Genomic DNA, 10,980 nt, shown 5'->3' with positions numbered 1-10,980 from the left:
TAAACCTTCGGCGATGTCCTTCTGTCGGCGGTCTCTGATCACTTGGTCGCCTAAGCTCACATATGACGACCATGACGTAAGCCTGGTGACCGCCGGTTCACACATACTCAAGATCGGAGAACGCCAAACTAACACTTGGCGACTACACAGACTTGTCGATGTACTTCCCTTCTGTCAGCCAGGTATCCCGTTCAACACGCCTATATTATCGCTTGCTGCCACGTCATCACTCCCGACTACCTGGTCGGTACATAAGGCAATGCCATTTGGTTTGAAAAATGCAGACGCCACCTACTAGAGATTGATGGACAAAATCCTTGCACCGATGCTAGGAAGAAACGTGCAGTCCTACGTAGACGACATGGTGGTGACCTCGAGCGAGAGGGGCCGACACGCAACTGATCTGGAAGAGTTGTTCGCCACCATATCGAAGTACCACCTAAAGTTGAACCCAGAAAAGTGCGTCTTCGGTGTAGAGGCAGGGAAGTTCCTAGGTTTCATTCTCACGGAAAGAGGAATAGAAGCAAATCCTGACAAGTGCGCAGCCATCATCGCCATGAGGAGCCCAACTTCAGTGAAGGAAGTTCAACAACTGATGGGGCGAATGGCAACATTGTTAAGATTCGTATCAGCTGGTGGGAAAAAGGGGCACCACTATTTCCAATGCCTCAAGAGGAATAGTCGTTTTACGTGGACAGACGAGTGCGAAGCAGCGTTCCTCAAGCTGAAAGAGTACTTGGCGACGCCACCCGTTCTTTGCAAGCCACAAGTAGGCGTCCCCCTCCGCCTATACTTTGCAGTAACGGAATGGGCCATTAGCTCTGTGCTGGTCCAAGAACAAGACCAAGTACAGAGGCCAATATACTTCGTAAGCATGGCTTTACAAGACCCAAAGTCAAGATACCAGTCACTAGAGAAGGCAGCACTGGCAGTAGTATTCTCAGCACGAAGGCTTCGCCACTATTTCCACAGTTTCACGGTGGTGGTAATGACGGACCTTCCCATCCAGAAGGTACTCCAGAAGCCAGACGTGGCCGGGAGGATGGTACGCTGGGCAGTGGAATTGTCAGAATTTGACATCCAGTACGAGCCCCGGGGATCCATCAAAGGCCAGGTCTATGCTGACTTTGTAGCAGAACTTTCACCAGGAGGAGATCCTCAAGAGGTGGAAGCAGGGGCATAGTGGATGCTCTCAGTGGATGGATCTTCCAACCAGCAAGGGAGCGGCGCTGGAATAATCCTGGAAGGACCTAATAGGGTGTTAATCGAACAGGCTTTGCGCTTCGCCTTCAAGGTAAGCAACAACCAGGCGGAGTACGAGGCGTTGATTGCCGGGATGCTTTTGGCTAAAGAAATGGGTGCTCAGAGCCTCTTGGCAAAGAGTGACTCCCAATTAGTCACCGGACAAGTAACAGGGGGTACCAAGCGAAAGACCCACAGATGGCTGCGTATCTGGGGTACGTCGAGGTATTGAAAAGAGCCTTCGTTGCGTTTGAGCTGGTGCATGTCCCCAGGGAGCAAAATGCCAGAGCTGACCTGCTTGCCAAGCTGGCCAGCTCAGGCAAGGGGGGAAAGCAGATGATCGTAATACAGGAGACCCTCAAAACGCCGCGAAAGTTCGTTGCAGACAACAAGGTAGGCGTCCTTCACGTTAGTACAACGAGAGGAAAACCAAGGAGTCATCGCTCGTTGAGTCAAGAGACGGTGAGGGCACCTTGCATTAGTACTTACGTAGCCTCGCCAGATGAAGAAAGGGGTGTACAGGTATGCGCATTGGAGGAAGGTGACACTTGGATGACCCCTTACAGGCGATACCTGGCGGATGGGATCCTCCAAGAAGAGCTAGAGGAGGGCAAAAAGACTAAGAGGAACACCGCCAGGTACACCTTAGTGGATGGAATATTGTTCAGGCATGGGTTTACGCATCCTATCTTGACGTGCGTAAGCGGCGACGAGTGCACTAGGATAATGGCCGAACTTCACGAAGGTATCTGTGGGAGCCACGTGGGAGGAAGATCCTTGGCGTCCAAGGTGATACGTGCAGGTTTCTTCTGGCCAACAGTAAGAGAGGATTGTGTACGATACACCCAGCATTGCAAGCAGTGCCAGAGGCATGCCGATTGGCACAAGGCGCCGCCAGAGGAGTTAAGATCCATATACAGCCCGTGGCCCTTCCACACCTGGGGAATTGATATCCTAGGCCCGTTTCCATTGGCAATAAGGCAGATAAATACCTGATCATGGCCATCGAATATTTCACCAAGTGGATAGAGGCAGAGCCGGTGGCATAGATCACCGCCCACAAGGTACAACACTTTGTTTGGAAAAACATTGTATGTCGTTTTGGGGTGCCAAGGCGTCTCATTTTAGACAATGGCACCCAGTTCGCGAGCCAGCAGTTGGGGAAGTTATATACAGAAGTAGGAATCAAACAGGTATTCGCGTCGGTCGAATCAGCAAACAGAGTTTTGTTGAGAGGATTGAAGCGCAGATTAGAGAAGGCTAAAGGGGCATGGGCAGAAGAAGTGCCAAGGATTGTATGGGCTTACCACACCACGCCCCAATCCTCCACCATGGAGACACCTTTCAGCCTAGTGTACGGATCGGACACTATGATCCCAGTGGAGATACACGAAAGCTCGCCCCGTTTCCTAGGTTTCGTGGAGGAAGAGTCCAACAAAGAAAGGAGGGTGAACCTGGACCTGATAGATGAAGCTAGAGAAGAAACGAAAATTAAGGCTGAGGCCGTGAAGAGAAGAGTGGAGCGTCAATACAACTCCAAGGTGAAGATACGACAATTCCAGGTCAGGGATTTGGTCATGAGGAAGGCTCACCCTTACGAGATAGAAAATAAACTGTCTCCCAAGTGGACTGGACCGTTCAGAGTAACCAAGGCCAAAGGGAATGGGTCGTACAAGCTAGAGACTCTAGAAGGAGGCCCCATCCCACTAGTTGAAACGCGACAAATTTGAAGTTTTATTTCAGTTAAGATTTTGTAAAGGGGGCACTCTTTTTCCCTCTCGGGGGTTTTTTAATGAGGTCACCCAAATAAAGAAACGGAAAGTTTAAAGATATATTTGCCTTAGTTCTTCCTTGCCTTGTAAAACCTAAGATCAAAGAAAAAGACAATATCGGCGTCGCCCGGGCAAGGCGTCGCCAAGGTAAGGCGTCGCCCGAACAAGGCGTCGCCAAGGTAAGGCGTCGCTAAGACGAGGCTTCGGCAAGAAAGGACGTCGCCCAGAGAAGGCGTCGCTAAGATAGCAATGCCAAGATAAGGCATCGCCAGGACAAGGCGTCGCCAGAAGTAGGCGTCGCCACCAAGTAATCAAGTGGAAGTCAAGCCTGGAGCGAAATAACAGGTATATCAGTGTAAGTTGAAATCCGAGCGTTTAGTCCTTGAGCAGGGGTTAAGGGATTCCCTTGGGACGCCCCCTCCTCAAGTATGAATAGCTAGCCCCGGTACCAGATGTCAGTGTAAGTTAAAATCCGGGCGCTTAGTCCTTGAGCAGGGGTTAAGGGATTCCCTTGGGACGCCCCCTCCTCAAGTATGAACAGCTAGCCCCGGTACCAGATATCAGTGTAAGTTAAAATTCGGGCGCTTAGTCCTTGAGCAGGGGTTAGGGGATTCCCTTGGGACGCCCCCTCCTCAAGTATGAACAGCTAGTCCCGGTACCAGATATCAGTGTAAGTTAAAATCCGGGCGCTTAGTCCTTGAGCAGGGGTTAGGGGATTCCCTTGGGACGCCCCCTCCTCAAGTATGAACAGCTAGCCCCGGTACCAGATATCAGTGTAAGTTAAAATCCGGGCACTTAGTCCTTGAGCAGGGGTTAAGGGATTCCCTTGGGACGCCCCCTCCTCAAGTATGAACAGCTAGCCCCGGTACCAGATATCAGTGTAAGTTAAAATCCGGGCGCTTAGTCCTTGAGCAGGGGTTAAGGGATTCCTTTGGGATGCCCCCTCCTCAAGTATGAGCAGCTGGCGCCGGTACCAGATACCTGTATAAGTTAAAATCCGGGCACATACTCCTTGAGCAGGGGCTAAGGGATTCCTTTGGGACGCCCCCTCCTCAAGTATGAATAGCTGGGCGTGGGCGCCAAAGTACGACTTAGTCCCAAAGTATTTAGACACGTTGAGGACACCCAGAGCAGGTCTCTCCTTGAGCGTAGACATTCAGCACGACTAGGATAAGGCCTCCTCGCCTCCGAGCGATGTCAAGGCCAAAGAAGAAGAAACTCCCCTGCCGTCCCTAATCGATGAGAAAGTCAGTACTGCCTTCGGCTACAAGGGCCTTAGGCCCGGGAAAGGTAAGTAGGGAGCAGGCCGAAGATTTCACAAGTTCAGAGGGAAAAAGAAAGCAGATAAAAGTGCAAGAGAAGTTGGAAGCATGTGAAGATAAAGTTTAAAATAAGCATTTAAGCAAAGATCAAGAGTAATAATTACAGACAAAGTTCGCGATAGTTACAAATTAAGCAAAAAAGCAATCATATGCAAGCCAGATATTGAGTCAAAGTAAGGCTATTCTTCAGGGGCCTCCAAAGGCACGAGCTTGCCATTCGTTCAAAGGGCTGCACCCAGTGACGTCGATGCCTGGGTTCATGCAGGCAGCTTTGACAAGAGCCTCAGCAAACCCTTCGGCAAAACTAGAGGCGGATTCCTCGATTAGTTTCTCCTCAGCAACCTTGAAGTTGGCAGCTTGAGCAGTCATCTCTCGGTCCTTGGAGGCCAGGGCAGAGGTCAACTCTTGGACTTTGGCTTGGAGGGAGGCCTTCTCAGTGGTTAACTGGGTACACTCGTCAGCTTTGTTTGCAAAGGCGACCTCCATCTTCCCCAGCTTCTGCTCCCGGTCCACGCACTGGTCCTCGAGTTTCTTCTGATATACCTTGGAGGTTTCTGCAGCCGCCTCAAGGTCAACGATCTTTGTGCGAAGGGGGACCACCTCATTGAGAAGCCCTGCCTGGGACTGAGCCGCCTCTTGCAGTCGTTTGTTGGCCTTCTCCCTTGCCTTTTGTGCCACCCTCAGGGATTCTTTGTAAGCACCCTCTTGACGCCCCCAGTGGGCGGCTAGCCTTTCTTTCTCCTCCTTCAGCTTCTCCTGCCCCTCTTTCAGAGAAGCAACTTCCTTCTCCAGAGCTTGGAAGGCAGAAGCTTGGGCGGTTTTGGCCCTGGACTGTTTGTGCCAAGTGTAGGCGCAAGACATGAAGAGGCCCATGTAATAGTACATGCTCTCCCTCTAGGGCTCTTCAGCTTGGCTACTAGCAGATCCCAGGCTCAGAAATCCCCTTAATGACTCCTGCATGGGAAGAGGAAGTTCTGGGGCAGGGGGAAGAACGTCCACGGTTTCAGCGCTCGGTGGATCCTCCCTTAAGGACTCCGCCCCGTGAGAAGAGGAAGTAGCGGAGGTAACCATCTGAGGGGCATGCTAGGTTCTTTGTCGTTTGAAGACTTGCCCCTCAGCAGAGTCCTCATCATCTGAAACAACCTCCACCACCCTCTTACCCTTGTCAAGGGGGGCTGAGGAAGCACCCGCCTCAACCAGAGCGAGAGGCACGGCTGCGATGGGAGGTGGGGAACATGGAAGTGGATAGGGAGAAGCTAGGATCGTTGGATTTGTTGGTGTTGTTGCAGGTTGAGGTTGGGGGTTAGGAAAAGATGGAGGTGCAGAAGAGGTTGAGGGTGGAGACGCCAAAACCCCATCTTTGGACTTCAGCACTTGGACCAGTCGCAACCGTCGTTGCCTATCCATTTTAGAATCTACACCAAGAAGACAAGTATAGCAGAGGTTAGGCACAGGCTAAAGTTAAAACACAAAGGAGCAAACCAAGCATGCATCAAACGAGAATTCAACAAAAATAAAGGCTAGCAAGTTATAGAGAAGAACATTCATACTTATATACTTGGCTAGAGCGTCGACATTGAACTCTAGACTTATTATAGTGGCGGTATCGAAGCCCCCCACACTGTTCAGGATCTGGCAAGCCTCTCGATCGTTCGAGGGCAGTTCATCCAGCGACTTGGACTTCATGGTCTTGACCTCATTCACCCAATACAGGGGAAAACCGTCAAGAGCAGAGGGGTCGTAGTCAGAACAACAGACTTTGAAAAATTTGCCCTTCCACCCCTTGAAGGATTGTTGGAAGAGAGATAGGAGAACCCTTCCTGGGATATTGCTGAGGCTCACCTAGAGGCTTTTCCCCTGCTTATTCACTTCAAAGAAGTGCAGGAAGATGTCACCGGAAGGTGTGCACCCGAAGAAGCCGCACAAAACGCCAAAGGCCTTGACGAAGGCCCAGCCATTGGGATGCAGTTGGGTTGGGGCGATGTTAATCTCCGTCAACAACTCCCTCTCAAACCGGGAGAAAGGCAAGCGCATCCCAATACACTTGAAGACGACTTGGTAGAAGTGGAAGAAGGGGACCCCGTCGTTGGCCCGAGTGTCCCCACATATGGGCTCCCCTAGAGTGCAAGGGAGCACTGCAATATCATCATCGTGCCTTTTCCCGAAGGCATGATGGTCGTAAGTAATTGGCTCCCCTATGTGGTCCCTCCAAGCTTTGGTAGACACTAGGCTCGAACACTCGTCGAGCAGTTCGACCGGAGCCCATGGGTATAGGTCCCTATAGTTAACGTTGAGGGGAGGGGGGTTGGCCGTCGTTTTGGTACATGCCATTGACGAAAACTGAAGAACGGAGAAGAAAAAAAAGGGTTCAGCAAACAAGGAGGAAAAAGGATGAGAAACCCTACGAAAACCCCTACCCACACGAGAAATCCAGAAGGGGGGGGGGGGGAAACAGAGAAATGAGAAACAAGATGTAAGAAATACAAGGAAATAAGCAATCCCAGGCAGTTATATCAGTACGAAAATTAAAGGGCGAGCCATCGAAGAGGAAAAACCATACCTTTTGAATATCGGGGTGGTTGAAGATTGAGAGTGCGAAAGAGAGAATGAAGGTTGCAGAGAGAGTTTGAGAAGATGAACAGTGGAGAGAATGCGAAGAGTGAATGAAACAGTGGCTTGGAGCGCGCGTTTTTGAAAGATCCAACGTTAACTTGAGGAGCGCGAGAAGCGCTAAGTGATGGCCGTGCGATCAAGCCACGTGGCAAGAGATTAGAGCATAACTTAAAACGTCACATCCGCAAGCGCAGAAAACGTCGCGTCAAATGTTCAGAGAGTGTCAAGTCAAGCTGAACAAAGGAATGTCACGTCAGCAAGAATGCCACGTAGATAATGGGGGCGAGGCCTTAGTCTTTTCGCTGAAACAAGTATCAGCTCAAGACTGGGGGGCTTGTGTACCGTCCCGTCCCCGGGCGTTGACCAAAGGTCAGAGTCAAGGAACCTTCAAGGGACCCAAGGAATAGAAGTCAACAGGTTGACCGCTCGAGTCATCGCCTCGCTGAGGCATCGCTCAAGAGAGGCATCACCCAAGAGAGGCATCGCCGAGTAAAAACATCGCCAGAGAGGCTTCGAGCCTCGACCATACAGAGCAGTAGTAAGGGGAAGAGAAAGGTGGCTTCAAGGCCATAAGTATAGCACCAGAAGGGGGTATCCTGACTTCTGAGGTATCCTCGCCACTGCTGGGAGACCCTGGTACCGATACGACCCGTAAGAGGGCCATGACCAGGGGAGAACCACGTGCATGGTACAAAAGCAAGGTAGATACACCCCCAGAGTGAGTGACTAGTAACTAGGACGCACGAGTTGACACCCAGAAAATCAACCCACGTGCTAGAGAGTACTTCGAAGGAAAGCTCACGCAATAGAATAACCCTAAGTTAGGTTGCGGCGCTGAGGGACCCTCTGCACATAATAAACGGTCAAGTCAGAAGGCCACGTGGCAAGGCACATGTGCCCATTAAAGGTTTCAGGGAAAGTTTTCTAAGGTACGCGCTAATTTAAGATTACGTATCAAATGTTTCAGGGGCATTTTTATACGCTTTCAATGCGCTTTAGTGCGCTTTAAATGCTGGATGTGTATAAAAAGGAACCTGAGGACATTTGAGAGGGATCTGAGTTTTAACCTAATACACACAGATACACAGAGAAAAGCCCTAGTTGTCTTCGCGGCACACTCACAGTGAGCACAAGGCAATTAGGGCAACACAGTTCTAGTTACGCAGTTTTAGTCATTCAGTGCAGTTTTTTGATGTTTCTCGCTAGCTGACTTGATCGTCGGAGTGCAAACGGCTGCGTGGGCGCCCATTTGTTCACTTCTTTTCAGGTACTCACAGATAGAGCCAAACGAAGGTGCCCTAGCCCGCGAGGACAAGCCCTGTACGTAGACGATTCCGGTCAGCCGGCCGGAATAGATTTTAACACCTAGAGGAAACAACTACTCTGTGTTAACTGAGGAAGATCTTGTCTATATCTATTGCATCATGAACAAAGTCAAGATCAATTGGATTCATATCACCAAAGAGCATATGCAAAAATCCATGAGGTTAAGTGACTACCATTATCCCTATGCTGTTTTAATTTCTAAATTTCTACTCTATTTTGAAGTGAATCTTGAGGATGAAACTTCTGAGTTGGTAAAATCAACACTTGAAGTGAATAATGGTTCACTAAGCAAGATGGGTTTTACCAAGATCAATGGAAGATGGGTAAGCAAGGATGGTAAACATGGTGGTTCCTCAAGTGCTGCTCATGCTGAAAATGATGACGAAGATCAAGATGGTGATGATACGAATGATCAAGATGCAGAACAACCTGCAACTGACTTTGGTGCTGGAACAAGTGTTGGACATCAAGGGGATGAGACTCTTTCAATGTCTTCCTTTGAGAGATACAAGGTGGATAAGATTGATGGCTTTGTGGAAAATCAAAGAAATCTTCATGATCTTTGTGTTACAAATTTCCAGAACATTGACAACAAATTCTAGAGCATGGACACTCGCTTTCAGAATCTTGATGAACATATTGAAGTTGTTAAGAATCATATTTTTGAGCTACAATGTGGAAAGGAAGACTGAAGGAAAAATAACTGGTTGATTGCTCGGGACAACCGATTGTTTTTGCAATCTGGCTCTTTCTCTTTACATTTTGTTTTATCTGGAACAATTTCTGTTTTATCTCTTCCTAAAGTCTATTTGTGAAGACAAACAGGGGGAGAATTTGGTTTTGTGTTGTCTTAAACTCTGCAAAACTCTATTTGTTGCTGCTGATGTTTAAAGTTTGTATATGGCTTGCTTTTTAGCTGGTTTTTCTGCTTTGATGTTTATGTAGAAAACTAGTAAATGTGCTATACTAACCTGCTGCTATAGATGCCTTGTATTGCATAAATTTTGTTTTGCAAGTACTTCTTCAGATTCAAACAAAAATCAACATAAGCAACCAGGGATTTGTCTTCATCAAATAGGGAGAGATTGTTGATCAAGAGTGATCAAGGGCTTTGAAGAATCCAAATCCAAGTGTTTGATGCAAGGCTGGAGTTGCTGTTGTGTTTGGGGTGGAATCTGGGTAGTTTAAAAGTGTAATCCACTCTTTGTTGAATCTAAAGCTAATGTGTTTTAAAACCTTTTTGAATTTAAGTGTTTTTCAAACTAAGTGAAAAACAACATGTTGTTTTGTCGAAACAACGATTGTTTTAGTCTTAGGTGGTTTTGAAAAGGTTGAAAACTGTTTTGGTTGGTTGACTTGCTGTCAAACCAAAACAATCGGTTGTTTCGTGGTTTCAACCGATTGTTTCTTTGAAAATCCTAACAGAATTCTGTTTTGGTGGTTGAATGTGCTTTAAATGATTTCCAACTGAATACGCTCCTTTATTAAATGCTTTGACCAATCTTTGAAAAAGTATAAAAGGTTTGTTTATGTTTTAAAACAAACAAGTGAAATAAATTTGAGTTTTTCAGTTGTGAAAAAGATTGCTTTCAAGTTTTGAACATTCACATCAAGCTTTGGGTTTTCTCAAGAAAGAGTGGAATAGGATTGCATCTGTATTTATTTCAGATTGTTCTGTAAACAAGTGTAATTATTTCTGAATCTTCTGTATTTTCTGGTGTTGTTGCTAGGAGTGTTGTGTGCTGTTGAGGTGGTCAAGATCAATAATCTTGGTGTGTGTTGTGCCAAAGTGAGTGTGTTTCTTGAAGGGTTCAAGGTCACTACTTTGGTGGTTTGTGTTTAATCTGTTTTGATTGCCTAGTAGATTACCTAGTGGCTTTTGGGGACTGGATGTAGCTCTTGGTTTAAGAGTGAACCAGTATAAACTGTTGGTGTATCTCTTTCTTCTCTTAAAATCTTTTAAATTCAGTTGTTATTGCTTTACTGGCATAAACAATCGATTGTTTCGCAGAAACAACCGATTGTTTTTCTGGTGCTTTGTTGTTTTGTGCTTAAATTCTTGGCTTATTGAAATTCTTATCTGGAGTCACACAAAGGATTTTGTTCAAGCGGAAAAAGTTTTCAAAATCCCTCTTAAATAATTCCCCCCGCTCTTGTTTAAGGATATTCTAACAATCTCTTATAATGTATATATTTAATAATTGTGTTGAATGAAATTGTTTATATACGTGATGAAAGAAGCATTAAACTTGAGATTGATCACCACAACTTCTTTGGCCCAACATTCATTGGTAACATCAAAGGAACAACATTGTTTTTCTTTTTGGGATTTTTTATGTACTACTATTGATGTGATTCCAATAGCAAAGAAGAGAAAGATTCTTGACCTTCTTAGGAATCAACTTGAGTTGGACAATAGTTAGGCACTTTTTCTTAGAATTGGATCAATGTTCTAAGTCAAGAACTCACCAAAACTAGCACCAATTCCAAACTCATATGGAAGTTCCAATTATAGTCAAATTAAACCGATTAAAGTGAAAGAAGAAGCAAATGCACCAAATAGAATTGAAAAAGAACAACAATGAACCGAACAAAATGAATTAAAAGGCAAGAAAACTGAAAGAGTGCTGGAATTATAAAAGCACCGAACCAAAACACAGAAAAGAAGAAGAGCAGCTGCTGGAAAACAGAAACAGCCGAACCAA

At 46.9% G+C, this 10,980-nt stretch overlaps 1 protein-coding gene across 1 annotated transcript; it reads left to right on the top strand.

Annotated features, from left to right (window-relative positions):
* The first annotated feature begins 2,573 nt into the window (after positions 1-2,573).
* On the top strand, positions 2,574-2,972 carry LOC150025837 (uncharacterized). Its single transcript, XM_090304766.1, has one exon. It carries the CDS (start codon positions 2,574-2,576, stop codon positions 2,970-2,972), a length of 399 nt encoding a protein of 132 aa, XP_090160892.1.
* Positions 2,973-10,980: the final 8,008 nt, after the last annotated feature.

Source organism: Phaseolus vulgaris, chromosome 7 (genome assembly GCF_051622355.1).
Source record: "Phaseolus vulgaris cultivar YP4 chromosome 7, ASM5162235v1, whole genome shotgun sequence".
Classification (NCBI taxonomy): domain Eukaryota; kingdom Viridiplantae; phylum Streptophyta; class Magnoliopsida; order Fabales; family Fabaceae; genus Phaseolus; species Phaseolus vulgaris.
The sequence above is the reverse complement of the archived record's forward strand: the minus strand, read 5'-3'. Positions and strand labels throughout refer to the sequence as shown.